The 27701-nt window shown below is 41.1% G+C and overlaps 1 protein-coding gene across 3 annotated transcripts in view; it reads left to right on the plus strand.

The window, feature by feature from the left end:
- Positions 1-27701, plus strand: part of LOC109625960 (potassium/sodium hyperpolarization-activated cyclic nucleotide-gated channel 1) — a 64854-nt gene that overhangs the window by 19717 nt on the left and 17436 nt on the right. For all 3 annotated transcript variants that reach the window (XM_069513637.1, XM_020081584.2, XM_069513638.1), the window contains exons 3-5: positions 8892-9053; positions 19867-20085; positions 24836-24982. In XM_069513637.1, the coding sequence (XP_069369738.1) occupies positions 8892-9053; positions 19867-20085; positions 24836-24982 (528 nt within the window). The remainder of the gene's footprint in view (positions 1-8891; positions 9054-19866; positions 20086-24835; positions 24983-27701) is intronic.

Below are 27701 nucleotides of genomic sequence, written 5' to 3' on the forward strand. Positions count from 1 at the left end.
TGTTGTTTTTGTGACGCATTACACTCAGAGGAAACACAGCCTCTGTTAGAGTCGTCATAAGCCACGTTTGAGCCTCCAGAAAATATCAATGGCAGCTCTGCATATGGATGATCAGTCTGAAATCACACCGTGAGGACGTCTCTGCCCCCCCCCCCCCCCCGGACGTATGGCGGGGGTGTCTTGGCGGTGGACTGTGGGAGGAAGGGTCCGTCCTGCTGGTGTTTACGCGAGCGTAGCACAGGTCACCCTGTGCAATCCAGTCAAATCCTTCCTTCTCTCACATGGGCACTAATCCCCCCTGACTGCCTTCTTAGCACAACTACAACTCAGGCTACAACACTCTCCTTTCTCTCTTTCACTCCCCCCACTACAACAAGCACTTGTCTTCTTCCCTCTTTTGCTCATTTCTTTCTCCCCCCTTTTTTTTTTTTCTTTTTATATACCTGCGTGCTTGCCTGTAATATTATTATATTAATAATAAATTAATAAATAAAAGATATGCAAAACTTGACTCCTCAAATTTTGGTTTGGTTTAGAAAATCCTGGTTTAAAAATAAAGGTGTAGTTTGACATTTTTTTAAAATATCAGCTTATCAATTGACTTACTTATCAATTTTTTATTTTTCCCAAGACTAAGCAAAAAAGATTGAAAGCACTCTTATGCTTCTGAGTTTGCGACAGAGCCAGAGCTGAGAGTTGAGTTGATTAGCCTAGCTAAGCATAAAGACTGGAGGGCAGGGGAGCAATGACAGTAGCTGGGCTTGTTTAATACTCAAACAGAAATGTTAAACGATGAGTCATGGTTTTATTCATTTATGTGCTGGAGCTATTTCTTTGCAACAAAGATAATTATACTGGTGCACATAGTGTGGACCAGAGACTTTCCCTGTTCCCAGTCCCTGGTTCCAGCTTCAAATGTAAGAGGCATACCACACATAGGAGTTGCACCAATTTTCATGTCTCAATACCCTGAAGCAATTGATTTTTTTATCACTTAGATATAATATTTTTTATCCCTGCATAATTTAACACATGCCGACCGTAGAGAGAGAAAGTGATGAAGACCATGATGTGAATATATTAAAGTAACTAGTGATATTACTCATATAAAACATAGTCCCTATAACCTAGCAACAGTTTTTGAGACACCATATAATATATAATGTGATGATGTATAGCACTGCAGCCAATGGATCAGAAAGAAATACCCCAACTGCACCCTTGGATGTTAGGGACACACACCCAGGATGCTAAGTTTGAACATCCGCTGCCGGTCGCAAACGTCCGCTACTGGTTGGTAGCTTGTCATCATCAAACAAACATAGAAGACCTTCAAACGTACAAGAGATACCCACTATCTTGTCCTTCGTCCTAAAAAAAACCTCACAGATACATACAAAATACACATCAAGGCTTTATTATTATTGAATGATCCTTGATGACTGACCTGCATACAAACCAATGAGATGTCATATCTATCCTCCGTCACCTCCCTGTTACCTCTTGTTTGTCTCTGGCCCTCTCCCGTCTGTCAGCCCTCCGTCACAGACAGACTGACTATGATTTAATTCCTGGAATGATGCTGTCAAACTGTCGGGCTGAAACAGACTTGCATAACCAGACATTTGGTGTAGAAAATGGGGTCACATGGGAAAACGGTGGTTCTTGAGCCAACTGGCGCATTTTTGAACAATATGTCCACTCGCACTGCACAATTAATTTGTGTCTCAGCGATTTTCTAATGAGCTACAACGCTGCTCGTGTTTAGAGATGTCACTCGTTTGTGTGCGTGTTTTCTTAGAGGCGAGCTGATGTTATATTGTTGGCACTGCTCAGCTTACAGGTACAAATCAATAGAACATTCAACCTCCTCCTCACCCGTAAATACATTCACTTGTTCATCGGACACACTGGTGCCTTTTCCCGCATATAGAGCAGCCGTGAAAGAAGTTTCTCGAAGAATGTGCACAAATTAGCTGCATACATTAATCCCCTCTGAGAATAATGACCACATCGGGACAAATCGGAGGCTTAGCAGTGAGCGTGGGTCACAACATTTTAAAGGTGCGGGATTCTTATAGAACATTTGAAGTCAGTGTTTCAGTCCTGAAGCACTTTAACCACATGGTATCCTCCGTACACGATACACAAAATGAGTTCCATGCAGAAAAACATCATAAACATGACTCCTGCGGCTGTGTGAGCCTGTGCCCCAGAGGATGCTGCCTCTGCCAACGCCGCTCTGAATGGTAGAGCACAGATTAAGGCGGAACAGAAGCGTTGGGGTTATCACGCTCACACGACCAAAATAGACGCAGAGCGGGTGAGACAGCGGGCAAGGCAGCGAGGCTCGCGGTGGAGTGTGATGTGCTTAGTGGAAGAACAAGAGAATACTGCTGACGGACACTGAAATGATGGAAAACGGAGCGGATGAGCGGCAGAGCTCCCATAGGAGAGGGAGAGAGAGAGCGACTCAGGCAGTAGGAGTCTTTATTCTAACTTGTGACTGAAACATCAGCAAGAGATGAATCATCCAAATACATGAATGCTTTGATTAATGGTTGGCACAGGCTAACCTGGTAAAGAACAGCATTGCCATACGTTCTACAACCATCTATTTGCACCCTACACTCACACAATTTCACCTACACTGGGTCCCTCAATTTAAAGAGTTGTTGTATTTGATGATAAACAACATGCCTCTATACTGATGCTGGGTTCAGATATTTAAATGTTACACAAAATTAATTTCTTCAGTTTAGAAGAATGCAAACTGTAGGTATCACTGCAATTTGTGAATCCCCTTGTCGTGGTGGTGAGTGGGGAAAGATTTTAAAAGTCTTTTCCCAGCGAAACTAATGTTTGGTTCTTTTTCTAATTCTCTGGATAACATTCAAAGTGTTTTTTTCTTTGATTAAAGAGCTGTGCAATCATCAGGTAGTAACAGCTTCAAATGGTTACCAACTAAACAAGATGAATGAGTGACAGGCTGTGTAGCCTGTCTCAAAATATTGGCCAAACCTAGAGGTGAATTCAATAGTCGATGGATTACGACATTAGGCAAGAGGCGGCGTACAGCCTGGACAGGCCGCCATCTTAACACAAGTCACCATACAGAGACAACAACTATTCACACTCACATTCACACCTATGGTCAATTTAAAGTCTCCAATGAACCTCACCCCAATTATCACGTCTATGGACTGTGGGAGGAAGCCGGAGTACCTGGAATCACAACCATGCAGACACAAGGAGAACATACACACATGAAAGACCTCGACCAAACAGATTCAAACTGGTGGAGTGTACTCGATGTGAGCCGACCATGCTAACCACTGCAACATATACAAAACATTATCAGCAGAATATAGTGGCAAACATTTGACTCCCAGTTCACTTCCAATCAGCACGTGCTGGGGGATAATAATCATGCAGTTGCTTAAACATAATGTATTGTAGTGGTAATACTGATGTACTTTAACCTCCTTTACTAGTAGTTCTTGGACACCATGCTGTGTTGGGCATGTAAAGCAGACGTACGTGCAGTGAAGAAGTAATGACCTCCTCTTTCAAGAGTTCTGTTACATTAATAGATCTCTACTTGTTTTCTGGCTGTGCAAAGATCCCATCGATTACCACCTGCCTTTTAATTAAGTCTCTGCATCCAAATTACCGTCAGGCCTCATTACCTAAATGTACTGCCTCTTTGCTAAAGATTCACTGCTTTTCTTATGCAGGGTAAATCATTGTTTTGCAGTTTGTTTTCTTGACGTGATTCAGAGGGATCCAAGTGGAGTGCGACACTGCTCATCTTGTGTCTTTGTTGTGTGCAGATTTGCAGACTGATTAGCTTGTCCAAGCATGCATTATGCAGCCTGAAGCTCTGAAATAATGCCAAGGCTATTTATATTTATTTAATGCTGTACTATACATATATCAACATGATTACGCATAGCACATTAGATTAACGGGAATTGTGATTACTTCCAGCAAACTGCTTTTCTTTAGGGGAAGAGAGCGGCAGTGGAAATGTATTTATGGAAATTGCCCATTTTCATATTTGTCCACAACAACATAAAGTGAATTGTCCAAGTTTTATTTATTTTTAATAACCTGGGAGATTTATTGAACAGCAACACTTAAGAGGAGGGAGAAAGAAGTAGGAGGAAACACTTGCTAAATCCCAGTGAATTCCCCAACATGATAATATGATTTTTCAAATCCAAGTTCAACTGTAATTTCGTGATTAAGCAAAACCAGGAGAGAGATCCAGAAAGGAGATTTGCAAGACGACGTTAAGCGGGAGAATTCCAGATTTTCCTGGAAGCAGTTTTGTCATCCCTCAATGTAATAGCCAGTGGTGGATTTAATCCCCTCAAATTAGTCCCTCGCTAATCCTCACTAACCTCAAACAGAGGTCACTCGTGTCCAATTTGAAGATGCATAAAGAACACTTTGTAATTGCGTGTTCCAGGCCCACAGCTTGATGATGAGTAATTCTCCTGCATGCTCTTTTCTCTGCACATCAGATTCAAAAAGTCAAGTCTACAGTATACACACAAGTCAGCCTGACTGACAGCTGCGCTTTAAACTGGTTTAAAGTCAAAGCAGAACACATGTTGGATCACATTTATGATTTTTACACTCAATTCTGAGTCTGATCGACACTTTATCACTCTCGTTCAAAGACGTTTATGGAGCTCCCTTGTTCACGTCTCGTACTCCACCATGCTGTATACTGATGAATGGACGGGGCAGGGCCAAATGTGACTGAGCGCTGCGCTGGCGAGACACAGCCGGCGTGTGACCTTGTGTGGCTATCACATCACATCTTGGCTGTTTGACTCTACTGTATTAGAGGATTATGTCGACCTCTGCCCCTGGTTCCCGGTCAAATTTAAGCTTGATGCACTTACTTCTAAGCCTATATTCTGCCCATGCCAGCTGTGAGGGATGGTGTTGCTTTTTGCTCTGTCAGTGCCACCTATTCCCTGTAGTAAATATGGTTTATGATGCTTATAGTGGCAGAGATCACTCAGAAAACCAAAATATCTGATATTGAAATGTAGAGCTTGCTTCACAGCCTTTTTGGGACAATGCTCTGGAACATCAGTTTAATGTCACTGCCCTCCTCTGTGTGTATTTGTAACGCGAGCAGGTGAGTTTTACACAATCTGAGACACACACAGGCATAGTCATGTTACTGCACAAACACTAGATACATGGATTAACACAAACAGATGGCTACAGTCCCTAAACCAAATCAATACACTGATGAAGAAGAAGCGCAAAGACACATCACACCATAGAAATGCAAACAGATGCAGGGCCCTGAATGGCAGCACAGTGGAAGCTTAAACTAGTGCTTCTCCTGAGCAGCAACTAATCAGAAGCCTTGAATCTCAACAATTAAAATTGTCAATGGCCTTTCATTGTGCAAAAACCAGGGTTTTGATGCCCCAATAGATATTTAGTATAATGGCCTCTTCAATCTCTAATTAGCTGTACTGCTTTGCTGCACATCATTGTTAAATAGAACTGCTATGAATTACTTTCCAGTGGTGCTAGATCGTTGAACACACAAATGTTTTAGCGTTGTCAACGTGGTGGTGTTTTGTTTTGTACGTGTTGAACAAAGTGATGAAAGCCTCGCAGTATGCGGCGTATACAGCCGACACGTGTACACACTGTGACATGCACAAGTGGTCTGCTCTTGCATAAAGTGAAGCAACTTCTTTTGCAGAGACCTAAACGTCCTTCCTTTATCATACATTAAAGTAAGAAACAAGAAAGTAAGGTGCTGATGAATGTATTTATTTGCATTGGAAAAAGCTTTGATGCAGGATTTTTAAACAAAGTTGTGCAAACACATTCTTTGCATTAAAAAGTAAATTTGTTACATGGAAAGATTGTTTTTATCTTAATAGATATTTTAGCAATCGCAACAACTGAAACCTCACATAGTTTAATTTCCTTTCACTATATTCCTTCATCACAATGAAGGTTATCCTGTATAATCCTCTGGCCAGTGATCTCCACTCGGCGTGTCTATTATTAAGCGAGCTAATAATAGACCACTACCTTGTGGCTATACCTGCTGCCCCTAGCAGACATTTTAAATGGACACCCCTGAAATACAAACCCAAACAAATCCCACATCGCGTTCTAGACTTTCTACATCTTTCCCTCCACGGCCTTTGTGACTCAGTGTGACCCAAAGGTTGCCGAGGCCTCACAGCAAAGTGAAATAATCCCTGGGAATTTGCAAAATCCTCTGTAACCTTTTGAACACACATGACCTCATCACTTGCTGCACCCTATTTCCCTGAGGCCCCTTTGTTGTGGTATTTAAAATCCCACAGCAGTTGAAGGAGGAAAAGTGCAGAGAAGTAGTTGACCCTTTTCTATTTCTTGCCTGGTGTGAATCATTTTCAATTCAAAGAGGGAGCAAAGTGCCACTTGCTGTTTTCCACACCTCAAACCCTCCAGGAATATGTAGTTACCCTTTTGTCTTTCTTTTGTGTCTGGTTCTTTTCTTTCATGTCATCGAATTGTGATGAATCTGGAGACACACACATACACACAATCACACACACATACGCAAAAAGAGGGTTCTGCTAAATTAAGAATAAAGATGGAGGCAGCCATCCTGTACGCCAGTGGCTAATTTTAGCCCTTCAGGGCACTGCACTGTATCTCCCTGTGGATGGGTTGAGCTGTGGAGGGATCTGGGCCTCAGCTCAGCCTCTTGTTCTCTCCTCTGTGCGTGGTCACTGTCCTTTGTGCAGAGAGGTGACGGAGCAGGCACAATGCACCGGGCTGAAGAGCTGTGGAATCAAAGAGCTTTTGATGAGCTTTTATTGGTGGATTTTACAAAAGCATGGTGAGACTGGATCAGAATTGTGCTAGTATATACCAAGTCCTCACTCAGGCTCTCTGTGTTGTTTTAGATTAACTGCACTATGAGATGAGGACCTGAGTAGCCTTTGCATTAGGTCAGAGGTGTTCAATATTTGTTTCCTCCAAATCTTCAGGTAAACAATCCAGAGGTTGCAAAACATAGCTGATGAGGAAAATTTGTGAAAAACCAGAACAGTACTGAGTAGAGCACATTTCTGCATTGAGGTGAAAAAATAAAATCTGTGCATTATTCTGATTAATTAATGGAATTGTTGAAAAAAGCACTATGCTGAGTGAAAAAAGTTCTGTATCTGCCCCTTAAACTGCATCTGCACTGACATTTAATGGGATCTTGCCAGACACAGGCTCATGTTTGGTGGAAATCAGGTTTGGCCTAATCCTGCTAAATAGTAAACCAACAAATCTCCTTGGCGAAAGTACTAAAATCAGAATTAAGATTGAATCTAGGGTGAGAAGTAATGTCAAATCTAATTCATTGATCCTGATAAACTAAATCTGGCATATTTTGGGAACTGATATTTACTGTTGGGCCTTGGCGGAGGTATGTGCTCTGCTGAGTGAAGTGAAGTTGTAATTGAATGTAAACTTAGGCCTGTGTGACTTCAACACTCCTAAACATCACTTTTTCTGGAAACTTTAACACTTATTAAAAGCTTACAAGACAAGAAGTACACAATTTCTCCCTATCTATAATCTGTTTTGACAGTGGGGTGCACCACTCTCCAATTACTGCAACTATTATGAGCAGACTGGGCAGTTCACTAGATATGGAAAGCCATCAACTTAAGAATAGATAATTGCCGGAAATCTTTCATTCAACAAATTGGCTAATGGGTCAGGTTTATTATGCAAAACCCATCAATCAGGGACCCTCTTCCTTTTCCATATATAATTTTAGAAGGAGAATCGAGCTTCAGCGTGTGGAATAACTAACCTGGAAAGAAGTGATGGGTTTCACATGCTAATGAGAGACTCATGAATTAGCGCCCCAGCCAACCGGGCATGAGTCAATTCTCTTTGCCCAGATCCAATGTAAATGAAATGGCTTCTCAACGCAGATATGGTTACTCATTCTGCTGATGACTTTCTATTCTAAAAACTTCCTGCACTAATTAAATAACCGCGTGGTGAGACTCGCCCCAGAGCCCGGCATTTAAAAAAAACACACACTTTGCGGCTGATTATTCCAGAGGCCTGCACACACTCTTCATCGTTTAGCATTTCATTCTCTCTGAATTACCTACTCTGCTGTATATGTGTTTCCTACACTGGTTCTGTTTGTTTTGGACAGCAGCCATTTTGGATTATGAACAGTCTGACATTTGTGAATGCAAGGATGCACACATACAAACACATGCACACTTAAACACACTGGAAACAAGCACACAGGCACGCTATGCCTCAACTTGCAAGTGACGTTTCACCTTTCAGAATGTTTTGAGGCTTAATCCTGCTGCAGAAAGATTTCAGTTTGAAACCATGCAACTTCAATTACCCACATACTTCCATGCATTCATAATTGCATGACTGTTAAGCAATACATCCAATAGAGGGCAACACAGAGGCGAGTTTCTCACACACATGGCCACGGAGAGAGGAGTTGTGCTAATGTACCTTCCTTCCTTGTGTCCAATGGTCAACTTGCTTGAACTATTGGGTACCCTGCGCCCCCTGTGATTTCCAATGGTACTGTTCAGTTTTGTCCATAAGCTTTCAGAAGACATGAATGAGTACAGAGGAAATGAACGCAGAGCACGAACAGAACTGACTGTTTCCAAATCTTTAATGGACCTTTTAGTGTTTTTTCGATAAGTTTGATTTTTTGGAGTTTTCATTTTGTGAGCTTAAGAGACACTAACAATCTTCATTCAAACCACTGTGTGACTGTGATGACCTCAGTTTGATGTATGATCAGACACACTGACAGAAACTAACGGAGGTCCCTCTTTCTCTCTTTCTCTCTTTGGCAGATTTTCCATATGACCTATGACCTGGCTAGTGCAGTGGTAAGAATATTTAATTTGATAGGGATGATGCTGCTTCTGTGTCACTGGGATGGCTGTCTACAGTATCTGGTGCCTCTCCTCCAAGACTTCCCTCCCGACTGCTGGGTGTCCCTAAATGGTATGGTTGTAAGTATTACACACTCTTCTCTCTTGTTTGTTATTTTGGAAATGGGAATATAAAATGTGTATGTGACAATGGTACTGTCTTCTAATTGACCGTTCACTAAGCCCCCCTGCAACACAGTGAGTCAAGCTTTCTGTTCTCGTCTGATTGAGTTTACAGGTAACGGTGGCAGATACACCTTTTATCATTTTTTGGAAAAGCCCCCCATTCAAACTTAAATTCAAAGTACTGCACCAACTAGAGCCTCATTTGTTCTGTTAACACATGCAAAGATGGGCCTTCTTTCATAAACTGGAGAGTCACTGTGTGTGGTTGGGTTTAGTGACCATTCAATGTGTGTGTATACTTTATATGCTGGTGTGTTTTGATCAAAATCAGCCTCACAGTTGAGCTCCAGGTAAGTAAATTCAGCTTCAGGAGTTAAATCAAATGCTGAAAGGTCAATCAACAACAATTAACACCGACTTGTTATAGTGAAATATTTAAAGAAAGGGATCAAAATCAGCTCCTTTGCTCTGCATGCATTTGAATAGGTAATCAAATCAAGTAAATATCTGTCTGTGTACTAATACACTGTTTCAGCTTCAGGTGACAGGAAAAAGAAAAAACATGTAGTTTTCAAAAAAAGTTAAGTCTCTTAACACAGTGACTGATGTGACTCAGTCCAGGAACACCTGCTTTGAACTTCATGTTGTCAGCTGAAGCATCTGAATTTTTTCTGCAGCGCCACCGTACACAGAACACCTCAGGATAACACTCGTCTCAAATGATATACCTGTCAGCCCAACTGCAATGATGATGGAATATCTGTAGAAAAGAATTACAACACCAGCTACTCGCTACCCGCTCTTGACATGTTACAGCTTCTTCTGCCACGGTGTCTGGTGAACTATGATTTGAACAGCTAATGATCATGTTCAACGTCAGTTACGTCAGTAAACTGTGAGTCTAAAGGCTGACGAGTTGATATGTAGGTCTGGAGTTTAAATGTGCAGAGACTGAAGATGTTGTGTTTCTCCAGTAACTGTAAATGTGCTGAGAAACGAAAAGGCTCAAGTTATAATGAGCATTTAAAAAATAGGGTTTTAAAAACCTGTAAATAAAAATATCACAGACAAAAAGCAGGGACAGTGAGTTCTATGACATATTGAGGTGTGGATACAGGCTCAGTCTTTTGTTTTCATATGCAATCTAATTTGGAGCGCTAGTCTATAAATAAGAATTGCAGGCACATTTCATCGGGGACAGTGTTGCAGGTACATTAATGTTCTGCCAAACTACAAAGAAAAACACTGAAGCCTAATGAGGAACTGAACAAACAGGACAACAGTAGAGCAGCTTCATTTCTACCTGTGCAAAAAGAAGCGTAAACGACAGAAGATGATGTTTCACACATCATCATCTTACGCTTGCAGCTGTGAACACAGTATATAGGTGAATAAAACAGATCAATAAGTCAGAACGAAAAATATCGAACTGACGTACATGTTCATGAAAATAGACTTTCTAATGAACAAAAAGGGATAAACAAGACTCCTCCTGTGCTGAGTGCACTGTGAAGGAAAATATTGAAAAAGAAAAAGTGTTTCCCATTAATCATCTGGACTTCGGTGGCCCACCATATTCTAATTTGCTGCACGACAAACCAAATAAATGTTAACACTTCTCACAACAACATAAGAGATCTCTTGCTCGGTGAATTGTACAACTGTGTGCAGCGCTGTTTACTGGTGCTATCGTCCATAAAGTTGTTACTGTTCACGCAGACAGTCAGACCTGATAGATTCAGCTGCAGTTGTACACGTACCTGCAAGTGGAATGCAATGCAGTTCTCTTTCATTTTTAAAGCTGTTCCTGTCACTCAGAATCTGTTGCACATGACAGTAGCGTTCGTGCACGAGCACCAGTGCTACCGACATAGATTCAATGAATAAACGATGATGAAAAAAAGTGAATCAGAATTCCTGTATTCGCCCATTTATTCGGAGCCACTCCAAAGTATAGCCGATTAATTTCTGAACCCATACTGCATCGTTCCACCAAGTTTTGTGTAAGTCTCTCTTGTAATTATTGTATAATCCTGCTTAATAACAGATGGAGCTCTCTTTCCGAACTAAGTATTTTTTTAGATTTTTTCTATTATATTTTATTTTTTACTTATTTATTACCTCACCGGTTACTGTTACCTCTTATATTTCACTTTTCCCTTTTTGCTGCTTCTAACACAGTATTTTTTCCCCTTAGTGGGACTAATATATAGGATTATCCTATTTTACAAACAAAGTGAAAACTTAACCTCCATGGTGAAAGGTATTAACGATTATATATAATTTAACTATTTATTTGACAAGTGATGCTTTATTGAAATGACAGCAGCACATTCAGGATGACAGCAACATAAAGAAGTATATACGAACTAAGTTACCTCTCAGAGCTTATTTGTGCCAATTTACAAAGGATCAAAAAAAAATTTGCCGACGATATGAAATAAAAGTCAAAGAGTATATAATATTGAGTTGTTGATAGTTGTAAATTCTTGCAAGCAGAAAGCAAAAATAACTCCATCTTGGATGCAGAGCGGGCAGCTGCCTCCGTCTCTCTTGGACTCACGCTGGGTCTGGGTCTGCAGCTGCCTGTACCCGTCTCTTCACAGAGAGAACAGGACGACTTGACGTAGTGGAATGATTTAAGTAGCATGAAAGCAAGAAGCGCTCACTCTGCAGAAGTACATTGCAGACTGACTGACAAAAACAGCTATGACTTAGAAGGGGCAGCAAGAAAGTACAGAAACTGCATTTTTCTTTTTTCTTTTTGAACATTAAAAACATTCACAGCGAGTATCAGATCGTGACCTCTCCACACAGAATATTGCTGAGTTTGACTGTTTTGTTTTTCTGAGATGGGGTCAAACTGACTGTGGCTGCTCCTCCCGGAGCAATGTCAGGGTGTGTAGTGTGTGCAGGCCTCCTGGGCGATGCTGATTGTAAATGCTCGCCCGGGGAACTCTTCTGCCTTTTCGATCCCCCCTCTCTCTCTCCAGCTCACATCCCTACGCTCCATATGCACGTTGACTGCTCAGAGGCATCACATTGGAGGTGCAAATGTCAGCTTCCCTAAACATCACCGCTCTGCATCCCGCTCCTATCTTTTATTTCACTTGCCCGAGTGAGACCAACACAGACGAACATGTGTTATTCATCCAAACAGACGTTGTCAATTGCTGCTTGCATCAAAATTAATTTGCAGTGATAGAATTTCCCACGTTAACAATCCCAGTTGTATCCTAGCTAATGGGTTAGGGCCAAAAAATGGCCGAACTGATTGTAATCAACATTTCTCTGGATCCATATTTACAGCTTCAATTCCTCGAATAAATCCTCCTTCTTTTATGGAAACTAATGGGAATTGTGGAAAAGGTTAATTTGCTGCCCCTTGTGGCAGGATCATTTGCTTCATAGAAGGCTGTAACCGCAGATTGCAGAAGGGCCACTGGAGGTGAAGACTAAACTTTAAATAGAATAGAATAGGCTATAGAGAAACAATGATTGTCTGTAGAATAACATGTAGGCTAACATACAGAGCTTCACACTGTACAGGAGCCCGAAGGGATAATACTTTTAATCAGTGTATACAGTATGTCAGGAATCTGCAGTCAGATTTTCTTTCTGTGTTCAGGTATGAACGTGGACATTTTGACATCAGTGCTGGATCAGTCATTCCTAGATTTTCTGTTTTCTATCACTTTTACTTAAATTGAATATTTTTGGGTTTGTGACCATTGACTGGATAAAATACTGTAGTTTCTTTTGATAGGCATTTTACCCCACTGACATTTTAGATATGATCATGAATCAGTACTTTTGATGAATCAGTACTTAAGAGAGGATTACTGCAATTACAACACAATGCTGCAGCTCAAGAAGAGGGATTAGTCTCATTACTATACCTGAGATAAATGCAAAATGATTTTCAATGTGTGTATAAAAATTCCTTTTGCGTAATTTATGGTGTTCAAAATTGTATATAATATAAAACAATCCACAAAAAAACAACCAATCTAATACATTAGTATTTTTAACCACTGCTGAAGAGGTTTTGTTTCCATCTACGTTTGTTTTTTGGCTGGATTACCGAAAAACTGCTGGACAGATAACAACAAAACTTCAATCAATATTTATGATTTTGTGCAGTGGTGCAGATCCAAATCAAAATCCACATCTAGTGAATTTAAATGTGATTTCATGAGGCGGCGGTTATGCCTTAGCGGATGTATGTGGTACTGAGTGCCATTCTGATGTTTTCAGCGTACTGTCAGGAGGATTACTCAAAAACAACTGAACCAACTCCTGTGACATATTGTGGATTGGTTGGGCTTGACTTGAGATTTTGAAATGCATTCATTAACACCTTAAATTACTCAAATGTCCCAGTGAATGATAAAACACATTTTTGTAACCAGTATACAGACTAATTTCTCTCCATATAAGAAGACCAAACATCCAAAGCTGAGAGGGAGATAAATATCAAGGTCGAACAGATGCATCATTTCACAAAAACCTGGGATTAATCAGATCTGAAAGCAATTTAAATAAATTTCCTCATCACTTCCTGTATTGATTTCTCCTCCATTTCTGTGATGACTGAAAATTCATTGGACCTAAGTGTGCAGTCTTCCCTTCGTCAAGATCCAAAATTAATTAACAAAAAAGTGCTGACAAATCAGTTTAAGGTCCACATGAGACATATTAGTGTTAAAAGCATGCAGCGTACATGTAATTAGGGCTGTATGTCAGCTGATGAGTAGCCAACATAGTGTTACTGAGGGTGATGTGGTAGGATGAGCAATTTGTGGTAACGCTTCCCTGTGGACCCCGTGTGCTGAAGTCTGTGCTGACTGCAGTCTGGTAAATTCAAAGTGAAAAGTCTGAGCCACATGTGGGATCCTTCTTCTCACACCATCACAATGCATTAGTCTTCTTAAGCAGAAAAAAAAATCTTGATAAGATATCGCACCCTTCCTATTTACCGCAGGTATAAATACATAATGTCATCATCCGGCCTGTCAGGAGAGCGACTGTCGGCTGAAGGTTACGTCTTTCAGTTGCGTTCGCTCGGTGACGACTTAAAATTCAGATTGTGTCATGTGTTTTTTTTCCTCCTCTCCGTGTCGTTGGTTCGGTACTTTCTGTCTCCAGCTGTGAGAAGAGGAGTGGGGCCAACGAGGACTGCAGATACTGCTGAGTGGTGCAGTACAGGGTGTAGGGACGTTATCTGCTTGACTAATGGCCTGAGAGTAGCTTCTTACTCTTTAGAGGCTGCATTTACTTAATCACCACACAAGATAATGCTCGCTGTCGCTGTGTTGGCTCGGATGAGAGGGCACAGTGCTGTTGCTTTTGTTTGCAGGTACAGGAGAAAGATGTTTTCAGAGTGTATTTGTGCTTATACTGTTTCTGTCCAAGCTCGTGTTAAGCGAGAGACATGTGAGGAGGATTAATATTCCGGAGAGCGCTAGAGCAGATAGTATAGGTAAAAAAAACTGAAATGAAAAGCCTTGCTAACCATGCACAACTGCCCTTCAGCATCAGTCACCCTTTTCAGCCTCTTTTATCTCTGGACCACCCACCACTGTCCCCTGCCTTTCTTACCAAATCCCTGAATGAGTCACTTCCAACAGCCTGGCTCAGAACATAGTTATGAAATAATCAAACTTTTTTTCCTCTCTCTCCTTCAAAAAGGAGACAATCTAGTTTCCTGTTTGTAAAATTCAAGGCCGCTATTGGGATTGTTGTGAAAAGCACTTCTTTTAGGCTCTTGAAGTGGTGCAGATTACACACGATGGGTTAAAACTGTGTTTCTTTGTTGAGTGAGTTATTTACCCCTCAGCCTCAGAGTCCACACAGGGATTAACAGGAGTCGCGGAGTCTAAGAAACGCAGGTGTTTTTCCTCCAGGCTCATTGAGAACTCAGGAAGACTGTTTGCCAAGGAGTTTATGTTTTCTTCTGCATTTGTTTAACTGTCTGCCACTTAGTTAGCAAGATATGCTGAAACTACTAAACAGATAACCACACAACTTGTTGGAATAATCTGGATCAAGTGAATTTAAATGTGGTTTCATAATGGGACTGTTGGGCCTCAGTGGAGGTATGTGCCTCATTTCCAAACATGGTCCTGGCTGAGTTTAACCTTTTCTGATTTAGGATATGTTAATCAGTGAGTGTGGCTGGTGCAGATTTGTTTGCCAATATTGATTGAGAAAAGGAGAAGTGTTTTTTCTTTTCAGAATGTCATCCTTTATTCATTCATAACCCTTCAGAGACATAGAGAAATAGATGAAAAGAAAAATCACAGAATAACATGTTGGAAAAGACTTGAAATACACTTTGCATGCCTAAAGCTCAACAGACAAGTAGAGCTGAACACATAGTTGATGAAACGATAGAAAATTAATAAGAAAAGTTTTTGATGCACTCATGAGTGCAAGCGACTCAGATGTGAGAATTTGCAAAAACACACAAACTCGGACAAAACAAGGAATTTCAAGATGTTAGCCTTCGCTTTTCCAAAACAGTATTTCACAATTTATGATATTTTGTTAATTGAATTAAAAAAAGTCTTTACATAACTATAGTAGTTATTGCAGCCTTACACCAATATACATATGCTTGAGCAGCCTGTTCCCAAGCAGGATCCTTCATCGCTTTACTGGCCAACTTAGTGTTTGCTACTCATGCATGGCTGCAAACCCCTTCACTTCAACGCTCATGTGTTCAAAGACTGCTGTGCCTTCTGTGCCCTTCCAGGGAGAACAGCTTGTACGTAATGTTTGATTGTGTTATTTAAAGAGGAATATTGTGCGCTTAGTTATTTTTACTTTAAATCCAAATTTAAAGCTCTCTAAAGTTTAATTTCCATCAGAATATGAAAGCAAATATATTTTGTGTATGATTTTGTGTATTATACAATGTATTGTATAATGATGTTGTACTGCTGCAGTGAAACTAGGATAACTAGTGAATCAGTGAGCATCTGTGGGAGTACAGATGTGAACTTGCTGGGATTTTTGTTTTTTACCATACGAGCACGGCTGTTGTCGGGGGTCAAACTGTGTCCTTTGCAGCCGAGCATTACTTCCTGTTAGCCTCAGAGTTATCCGTCAGTGTCAACAACAACCGACGCCTCTGGGTAACACTCGGCACTGGGACGCCTGTGAATCATCGATTGCCTCCTTGGTCACATCACCAGTTACAACTTGTGCGAGAAGACTGTTGGAGGCACGATGTTGTGATTATGCACAAGCACACAGTCAAGCGGCTCGGTCTAATTACAGAACATTCTAAGCTGTAGATTTTTGACAATGATGTGCGATGGAATTAGTTTTAATGTGTGTAATAATGACGTCTGTGAGTTCCACAAATAAAACATAGGAAGTGGCGCCTAAAGATGAATATGCAGAATGTGAGGCCACTTGTTTTGCTGCATCAGGGCTTGATTATTTTTTAATCATATTTACAACAACTCTGGAGAAACCAAAAACATCTTCATTAGAATCAAGGGATGATGTATGAGGGAAAATGTATTTTCAGCAATGACTCATGCTTCCCAAAGGACAGAAGGCTGTACAGTAAAAAACAAAGCTAAACAGTTCTTTGAATCAGATATTTGATACTTAACACAGTGAACATACTGAAAAAACCATAATTAACTGCACCAGACCAGCGTGTGAGTCACAGGGTATAAAATACATTCAAAGAATAAAACTGTTTAAACATAGATTTAAACCACAAATTCATTTCTCACTCTTTATTGCTGGAAATTTTCTTTGTTAACTCTGGTTCCTCTTTCTCACAGTCTGATAAAAAAGTCTGACGACAACTAATCACAACTCTGGTCGACAACCAACACTGATGCATTCCTTTGCTGAACAGGGAGAATGAAAGTTAGTCAAAGTATTGAAAGTATTTTTATTATTTTTCGAGGAAAAATGCCAAACATTCACAAGTTCTGATCTTCCTTTGTGATTATTTGCATGAATATCACTGAATATCACTGTAATTTTTGAAATTGTTTTATTTGTTTTGATATTTCATTATCCAATCCTTTAAAACTAGGGTTAGTTAAGTTCACTCGCTAACTTCTGACTATCGTCTCTGCTTCAGTGTTGTACGTTTCCCTGCTGTTACCAATCCTTCCTTTTAATGGAGAAATAAACAGCAGGCAATTTCCTAAGCACTGTATGACTATACGCTAAATTCTGATGGAGCAATGCAGACGACCCCTGTTATATCCATTTGTCTGAGCTCCAAACACGTACAAGGACAAACAGCGAAAAAGTGCTGTGAGTCACTCCAGCCTACCTGATATGATCTAGTGTATTTTCTTTTCCACCCACACTAATGTGTCAAGACAAGCTGTCTGCAGTTTTGCTCAATAAGATGTCTCCCACTGTCTCTGCCCACGCAGGCTAAATGTACAAATGTAGAGGGACACCCTAAGGTTCATGACCTCCCAAATGGCATTTGTTCCAGGGACACGCTCTGGTGCTTTTCTCCTTCTTCAGTGTATGTGTTGTGTACCACAATAAAATATTACATATTCACATGCAGTAACTCGATGATTGGCTGTAAATTTACTAAATCCTTGTTGATGAACTTTGTGGAGCAGAGAGTGGAATGACAAATGGAGACAGTGGTGCATCGTGTAGCATGTGAAACTATGTCAGACAGAGAAAGAACTATATTTTCAATAGGTCTCTCATTTCTTTTATTTGCTATTCTGTTTTGAGTGAGAAAGGTATTCTGTATGCAACTCTTCCTGAGCACTTCTTGTTCACAGGGAGTGAAGCTATTGGAGGAGTCAGCAATTTGGCTACAAGGCCTGTACTGGAGAGCCATTGCATTTGTCTCAACATCGAGACTTACTGGGTTTTTGCACGTCCCCGGGGAAAAAGCATACTTTCACATTTGACATATACTGTATTAATTAGGAAGCTAAATCCTGCTCTGACTCCTAGACAGGATTTTCTCCTTAGGCTGAAGCCAACAATAAAAGTAAATCTGGAAATATCTGAAATGTTGTTGAAAAGGTTGTACATTTTGTAGGGAGTGATAACTCAATGCACAGTAAATACGCAAACAGTTGTTTTATAAAAAGTGAAGGACTTGCCTAGAGGCTGGGATGTGCTCAAAACAAACTCATACAATGTGACGCATCTGAAGGCAAAAGTGTTGATAGCCTCTCAAAAAGCAGGAAGAAGAGCCTGGCGTCATAGCGAGGCGTGAGATGCAATAATCACTCAAATGGGGATAACAACACACAAATCTCCACTCTGAGGCATTCATGTTGTGATGCAGACATTTGTACAAAAGAAAACTACAAGTATAAAAAGAGTATACAAAGAGAGCTTGAGGGTATGGATGTAAATTTGTATTTTCTTTCCAACCAATACATGGCCAGAAATTGTACGGTTAGTCTGGAATTTTTCATAGATTCTTTTAAACTGATTAACCAAACGTACAAGTGGTCAAAATTCTGATAGTCAGTTGATGGTTAAAGATGAACATCCCTAAATCGTCCCTTCTGTTTTGGATCGCCAAACCGGACAGAAGGGCGCTTGCTTGTCAGATAGTTGGTTTCAGTTCAAAGAAATTCAAAGAAATTATTTTGAGGAGGGGCAAGGGGGTTTCAGACACTAATGAACTATGCAACAACCACAATGCTTGAAGCATATCCTCTCATTACTTAGTGTAGGATTAACCTCTAAGGTCTCAACATCTCTGTATCTGGTCAAAGAAGTGACACAACTCAACAACTGTGTGGTCCCCTTCACATCCATGCCTCCTACTACCCCAGGATTAGAGTCCGTGTTGTCAAATTCAGAGGGAGCGACTGATGAGGTTCTTCTCAAACGACTTAGTTTAAGTAATGGGGAGTCAACAATGAGATCAATCCAGCTGGACACAGCTAGATAATAAGGGAGTCATGAACCCAGCTCGAGATATTATTATGTAGTTAAAGGCGCATATGACGACATGACTTTGAGAGGAGAACACACGCCGCGAACGATAAAAGGAATGACTTTCACTGGGTGCTAATCACTTCCCTTCTTTTGTAACAAAGAGCTGATGAAGTTGCTGGTGACTGACTCACTTCCGCAGGGTAGACGCTCATACAGCCAAGCTGGTATGTTACATGACTGTCAGCTCTGAATCCTCTGACAGCGTTACAGGGACTGCAGCCATGGTTCCCTTCCTCCAAAGTCTGCGTGTCTGTTCCAGCCTCCAACGCACAGAATTACAACACATATGAAAAATCAAACCTGAGAGAGCGAACACAATCCAGCCTCTCGCTTCCACGGGCCGCTCACTGTTAAGGAGGCCCTGGGCGTTTTGGGAAACAATGCCTCAGACTTCTGTAAATAATACAAGTTGTGGCTGCTCTTTACACACTTGAAACAAACATGAACTTGTTCTCCCACCCTGTGGCAATCGGGAGAGCGAACAAGGTCTGTTATATCCTGGCAGAGGGAGAGCAGAGAGGGAGAAAAATAATGTGACTCGTTGAAGGGCTGAAGGCTGAGCGAAGGAGGAGGCAGAATAAGACGAAGGTAGAAAGTTCATTCACTGAGTGAGGGCATCAGGCTTTGAGGCATGGAGAGTGTGCTGGCAGAATGTTCGGTAGAGGTTCAGTGATCCATCAAAGGGAAGCCTGTCTTTCCACTCTGCCTGCCGGAGAACCTTCCCTCTCTGCTTTGCCTCGCAGTAACTCCCCCCACTCCCTCTTTGTCTCCCCCTCTCTCTCTCCATCTTTTACAGAACGTGTCCTGGGGTAAGCAGTACTCTTACGCCCTCTTCAAAGCTATGAGCCACATGCTGTGCATCGGGTACGGCGCCCGGGCGCCCGTTAGCATGTCTGACCTGTGGATCACCATGCTGAGTATGATAGTAGGAGCCACTTGCTATGCCATGTTTGTGGGTCATGCTACTGCTCTAATCCAATCACTGGACTCCTCGCGCAGGCAATACCAGGAGAAGGTAAGATCCGAGCAGTGACACACATTACAACGTTTAATACCTGAGATAGAAAGAAGAAAGAGCTTAGGTTTAAATGTGATGCATGATTATGGATGTTGATAAGACAGAGGAAATCCTTTAAAATGAATACTCCATATATAATGTTTTGTTGTTTCAAGGTAAGTGATTAACACTGTGATGGTCTTTTATTCATTTGAGGGTTTCGTTCTTTTCAACTGCATAAAATCCTGCTCATTGGAGCTAGACTTAAATAAATTAGGTCTCACGGATCACGATATCCGGGGCGATGACTGGGAAAGAGGATTTTCTCCCCCCAGGGAGATCACACAGGGCCAATGGGGTGAGGAGGTCTGCGACATGACGAGCCACCTCACTGCCCGTGTACTGCCAGTGAACACATTTCATTCTTCCATTTCATTTCAGTCCCAATTGCATCTTTTTTTTTTTTTTTTTTTTTGCAAAGACAGTGATTATCCGGCATTTCAGCCTAGCCACCATCTGTGATCCCGCTGAGGGGCCTGGGCAATTCCCCAGAACACACAGCCGTGACTGATGCTCAGTGAGCTCGCACGCAACAACCCGAGTGTAACCCCCCCACCCAAACTTTCCCTGTGCTTGTTCTGCAGAATTCAATGTACATACGTATTGTAGTGCAGGGGACTATAATCCCTTGCATGGTATGTCTTGATCTGCTTAAAATGAAGAGCAGATCTTTAACTGCAGCAGCAAAGATGATGTATGTTGATTGATCCATCTATATACTATCTAAACAGTTTTTACTTTTACTGATTTGGCAAAGGAACCAGTGCCTAAAATTTTTAGTGCTTGCCGATTTTCTCTCTTATTCAAGAGTAGACCAATTCAGAACCTGTGGCTCAGTTTCATCTTTTACAAAGTGAAAACTTGCTGCCTTTGTCCGTGAAAGATTCACTTTGCCAGTTTGAATATTCTCTGAAATTTTGCTGACAAAAATTATCAAAACATTATTCTCTTTTAAAGAGAGCTTCAATTAATATATTCAGGCTCTGGATGGTTGGTTACAAAAAACAAAATTCTGATGGATCTCCAAACAATTTTCATCATCAATTAATCTGTTGCTTGTCTCAGTTAAATGTTTTTTCTTTTAGATGACAGAGAAAGCTGAAAAAAAGTAATCAAATGTCCATGAGTTGTGTTTTATCTCAGCAGAAAAATTTGGATACAAGCAACCAGTGAAATATAAGCATATTTGCATAACTCATTAATTATGTGATGGATCATTTCAGCCCCACAGAAAATAAATTGATAATAAATAGTTGCAGCTGTATTATCTCCATGCCCACACACACAAATGCAGGTTAGACTAGAGAACAAAGTATTGGTGGGTAAATGTAAAAGCATTTATCCATTTTCAATGTTCTCTACAGTAAAACAATGGCCTGAACTTACCGACCTCTCCTATTGTCGATCAACCTGGAGAAACCATCCTTCTGTTTTACATGGCACTTAAAACTCTACAAAACCACCCACAGTTTAGCCCAGGAGACTAATCTGGTCTACTGAAGACGTTAACGTCAGTGAGCTCATGCCTGGAACGCTGATTACTCAATTTCATTGCTCTGTGACAGACTCAATTTCAGCCTCACAGCGATCCCCAGCAGGTTTGCCCCGAAAATCAGCTGCTGATTTACACTGAACTGAGAGCAGATCAGAAAAAGTCAATGCAAACATGTCGGGTATACTGTATATATGTATTGAATTCACACTAAAGTGATTTCTTCATAAGCAGGTTTTTATCGTGATGCATAATTTTATCATTGATTTAAAACGGGTGTCACAGCACATTTCCACAGAAAATTAATGAGAGCAGGTCGCCCACAGCGAACTATTTAGCCGCTCGAAGTCACCCTTTGAATTAGTGACATGTCTTTTGCTCACTATGTGATTTACATCTGCTTCACAGCAAATCTGCTTAATCTACATCCCACTTTATCCGTTCGACATCCCTCCAGGCATTGAACTGACAACTCTGAGGCTGTGAATGCCATGTTCATGGTAACCGAGCCCCAGTGTGGAGCCAGATTCAGCTATAGCGCTGATTTGCTGCATGGCTGTGCATATCGGTGGAGCAGGCTGAGGAGCAGCAGGGATGGGTTGAGGGTGCTCAGCCTCTAGTCATCACATCTATCACTGCCACAGCTGGGGGGCTGGGAATATGCATGGAGAGGGAGGGAGGGAGGGATGTTAGAAGTGAGCTAAAGACAGAGATGTTTAGTAGAAGGACACGAGACGATATAGGAGCAGAGATAATGAATCTTGTCAATGTATGAGCCCTTAGAGTAGTTTTTCAAGCAGGAGAAAAAAAAGTGAAACATGATGTAGGCCTAAAAGATGATATCGAGGGGGAGGGGATTTGGAGAAGTAGTTGGTGTGTGTGGAAGGAAATTAGGGTGTAAAGCAATACATGATCTGTGCCTGCTGTGATGCCCCGGTGCTGAATCACTGTGATCCATCACACAGCTGCGTGTCATTCACGTCCAAGTTATTTCAGACATGTTCAGGCCGAGCCTCGATTCATACACAGGCTTTAGAGTCTAATGTAAACCTGCATGTTTGCTCTGGAATAATGTCTCAGTTGAATTCGTGTCAATGAAAAAGAGTTTCAATCATTGGTGGATGCCCTCAAATATATTTCTTAGAGTGACATTAATAGAACATCACTTTCATGTCTGTCTGCTAAGTATGGAGCTTTGTGAGGTAAATTCCATTAACATATGTAAAAATATTTTAATTTAGTTTTTGTATGCACCAACAGGAGACACTCTTCATTTTTAAATAAACAAGTAAATAAAGTACTTCATTTTGTGGATATTCAATTAGCATTAAATGATACGTTCATATTTAAATAGGATTTACCATAGGCAGTTGACAGTACATGAAAACATATTTCCATGGCATGTTATTTTTGCGGATAACAAAGTGCCTCCAGGCTCTGTTACAGCAACACTAATGGCTGGCCGTGCTGCTGGCAAGAGCACAGAAATGGCTTACTATTGTGCCAAATGGTTAATCACAATGTGATGACTGAGCAGGCCATGACTACTTCTAAATAATCCACAGTAGCAGGTGGAACTGGATTCAAATTAAAACAAATTAAAAAGATATGTGAGAAATTAAGTCATCATCATTATAAAAACTTGACATGATGCCGAAGGCCACAAACCTGAAGTATCTGAGATGTCACATCATGCCACCCTCTCCTCTGCTGTAAAAATAACCCCAGCTACTCAAACTTCAACTGTGTGAACTCCAAATAAATCAATTTCCCACAAACAAAAGCCGTTGCCCCTTATCACCTTTCTGCAGCCGGGTGAGGAATCAATGCAGGAGCCATTGTTGCCCCAGTGTCTCCCCTCTCACCGGCCACGGAGCACGCCACCGGCCAGAGCCACAGACGTCACAGCCTGTGTGTGATTACCAGAGGCAATGTGATAGACGGTGTTTATTTTCAGGTGTCAGGGCCCTGGACTGGGTGGGACGATCATGTTTGCAGCGAACTCAGTGAGGAAACAGAGGCCGATCAAAATAGATGAGCCAAAGTATTTTCTCCCTCTTGTTCCTCTCCTGAGGGACAATGATGGCCTTCAGGTTAGCGTGGGTCGAATTTTATCTCCCACTGAGATTCGGCTAATTACTACAAACCGGACACTTCTCACGTCTTTATTAGTGGCAGTATTGGCACCAATGGAAAGGTCCTGCATCCTGACAATACGATATAAATGATGATGTACCGGCCATCTGGCTTTCTTACAGTGAGGACAAAAACTATTTCATCCTTCATCAATGTTATTCTTCTGGCATGTTTAGCAATAATAAAATGGATAGCTCGTTTTATTTTTAAATCCAAAGACCTGAAATCAATACATTTCTCTTTATGAAAATTAGGGCTGGGTAATACAACAATATCAATAATTATTGCAATTTAAGTTTCATCAATAGCAATATAACCGAGGTTCAATATATATTGATGTGATGCTTATGCATGAATTTGAAGTTAGATGACACTGATAATCAATAAACTGTAATGCTGATATATCATGTCTCTAAGTTGTAGACATGATGACCCGTGTATAACAACTGAAGCAGTTTCAAAGCTTCACATTTTTAACACTAAACACAGAAAATAAAAAACGAGACAAGCTCAACAAAGGTCAATCCATTTGGCATCACTTCGGATTCTTGGCAGATGCTAAAAATCAATTCCACTCGTGTTCTCGGAATTAAAGAAATCGCAACAAAATATTCAGGAGGAATTGTGTGAATAATTAACACTTCATCAGTCATGCAAACCGCACCATCTGGTGCATAGTCGGTGCGGCTCCAGGATATCAGGTATACCTCGCTGGTTCACATCAGATCATAGTTCAGCCGCGTATTAGAACCGGGCTTCCTGCACGGGTGAGATAATCAGAGCTGCTACCTTGGTCTGACATAGCCCAGGGCCTGTACTCTTTCCTTCTCTCTTCCACCACCTGCCTCCCTCGTTCTGCCTCTCCCTCCCCACACGCAGAACCAGGACATGCCTCTGTGACTGTGTGAGAGCACGGCCTGTCCTCAATACCCAGACCAAATACACAAAATGTGAAGGCCACAGCTTTTTGTGTTAATTCAAGGAAACTGAAGCTTGTTTCTGTTAATTATTCCATTACTATTCAGTGTTTTAAATTGTGATGCATAACTCCTTATCATCTCCGTTTCTTTCTCTCCCCAGTACAAACAAGTGGAGCAATACATGTCCTTCCACAAGCTTCCAGCAGACATGCGACAGAAAATTCACGACTACTACGAACATCGCTACCAAGGCAAAATCTTTGACGAGGACAATATCCTGAGTGAACTCAACGACCCACTCAAAGAGGTGAGACAATTTCTCTATTAAAGACCCTGAACAGTTTGCATCATCTTTTTCAGAGGCTCCTTTTCTCCGTTTGAAATCTTTCATTTTATTTTTGGAACAAGTAAAAAATATACACGTCTTAAATCTAACAAAAAAAGAGTTTTTTGACAGGTAAGCTGTCACACTGGGTTTAGTTTTCGAACATGAATGAGTTTATTCCCTGAAGATTTGGAGTGAATCGACGTTTTGCACCTTTAAATGCGCATGATGTGAAACTGAAATACCAACACCTGTCATCTCGTCTTACAAGGTCAAGGAGAAAAATAACAAAACAGATTCTCCTCAGTATCTTGGGTGAACACAGAGCAAGAATCAGTCAAGATACAAGAATATTCTTCACAAAAACAATAACTGTTTCTCAGTCACAGAGCTGCCAAGCAATTTTTCAGTTTTTTACAATATGTACAGGTCTGTGCTGCAACACCATAACCTATATTATTCTGAAAGAGGTCAAAGAGAAGGAACCTTAAAGTCAGTGACCAGGTTTTATGTTCTTGGCTGACCTCCTCATAGCAGCACATTACATGGGTAATTATGTACTGGGATATGGGAGAGTAGGGGAATAAAAAGCAAAGCAGGCGTGGAGATCGTGACCATCCCTCATGCAGCCCCATTAAGTCACCTTGCAGAGTCGAACGCTGAGGTGTGGGGAGCTGCTGCACATTACCAGACACTCGCAGGGAGGGGCGGGGATTTAAAAACGATTACTTACAACACAGAAAATCCTACAGGCTTAGTTCACCGTGCATAGCAAGCAAAGTTAAAATCTGCATGGAGACAGCGTTGCTCGATGAAAGCCCATGGGACAGACGGGTAAAAACAAACTCAGTTGCAGCAGAGCAAAGCAGGACATCCGGACTAGACTTTGTCGTCATTTTGCAGTATGACGGCTTTAATGGTTTATTTCTACCAGATGAAGTTATTCAGTAACCCAAAGGACCAGTTTTGTCTGTGTCCTTTTTTCTGTAAAACATCAGAATCAGAATCAGAAATACTTTAATAATCCCTGTAGGGAAATTCAAAAACATCATGACACCCCTGGTTCCTGTATGAAATGATCATAAAGAAACCAGATCCTTTGGTTTTGCTGTAAAAGTAAAAGTCATACATACTACTTAAGTGTACAGAAGTACAATCAGCAAAATGTAATTTAATTATCAAAAGTGAAACAATGTGTCCTGCATATACCTCAGATATATACAGTGTATTACATTATTAGATCAATAATATTGATGCATCAATATGTGCATCATGTAGCATGTTACTGTTACACTACTGTTTCATGATCTAGTTGTTGTTATTGCCATATTGTACATGATAATTATTCTGTTCTGCACTGACCCCACCTTTTAAAAAGCAACATGAGTAACACCAACCTTCTTGTGTCTGCCAGTGACACATTTCTTCTGCCAACTCCCATTTGAATCTTGTTAGACTAAAAGCAATTGTACACTATATGTACATAAATGAAGTGGAGCTTGCCAAAGTTCTGTAGATGCCTCTTGATTTATCAGTGTGGCAAAGCTAACGGCAGGCTTTGCTTTTGGAGTAAAGTGGCCACAAGTTTTGTTATAAAATCAAATGATTAAAGGAGAGGGGAAATTTGTTTTTCAACCTCTGCTGCGGTCTGTGTCCGAGAAATCAATTAAGGCAGCTTAAAGGCAGACCTATTCCAGGTGGACTGACTGAGGCCTCTGGGGGAGGGGGAGTCAGGCTGATTGCAGCTGAGTGTCTGTAGTGCTACGGCACAATTTTGGGGCTTGCTGAGTTGTAGGTCAATTTTGGATCAGAATCAGCTCCACTTAGCAGCACTCAGACTCGCTTTGGGACAGCGGAGGACCACGAAATCAGCCCAAGTATCTGCTCGCTGATTCTGGCACGTCCTTTATCACAAGATTTAGGCAGCTGTTGGCTCAGGCAGTGATGACGATGTGGCATTTAGATGACTGCCAGTTTTAGTTTGAGGCTGGATGGATCAACTGTAATGACAGCAAAGATATTAGTAGCCATCTTAATGTGCAGCAATGGACCATATTAATCCATCCATCCATTATCTATACCGCTTATCCTTAAAGGATCACCAGGGGGGTTAGAGCTGATCCCAGCTGACATTGAGTGACACCTAGGTCGGGCATTGTCACCAAACCCTTTCAGTATTTCAACCTTTACACCCTGACATATGAGCTGTTTTCAGACATGCACTGAACTCCAGATAGTCTCCTGAAATGATTCGGTGGGGCTGTATGTGAGGACACAAATGTCAGAGTCAATTGCTCTGGACAGTCTCTGGAGTTTTTCCAGACAAATTTCCAATGAATGTCTGAGTGAGAACACACGAGATTATGTCCAGAGATTGATTAACAGTGTTGAGGTGGATTGATGATGTGTCTATCATGCAAGAAACGGGAAACTGAAAAAAACTAAAGAATGCATAAATCCCAGGATGAAAAAAGAGGTGCCATGCACTGAAGCAGACAACAAGGAAGATGTCAGTTTTGGAAAGGCAACGTGATTCTAAAGCTTTTGGGGATAAGGGCGTACTCTGGTTGGTATTTGCTGTAAGCTAAAACATATGATTTCCCCAGTGAATGTATAAGTTACATCCTGCCTCCTGCATACTCTACACAAACGACACCTCTCACCTGAAAACTCCAGAGATTTTCCTGTTACTGTTTATGTG

The sequence above is a fragment of the Paralichthys olivaceus genome, chromosome 18 (assembly GCF_024713975.1).
Source record: "Paralichthys olivaceus isolate ysfri-2021 chromosome 18, ASM2471397v2, whole genome shotgun sequence".
NCBI lineage: Eukaryota > Metazoa > Chordata > Actinopteri > Pleuronectiformes > Paralichthyidae > Paralichthys > Paralichthys olivaceus.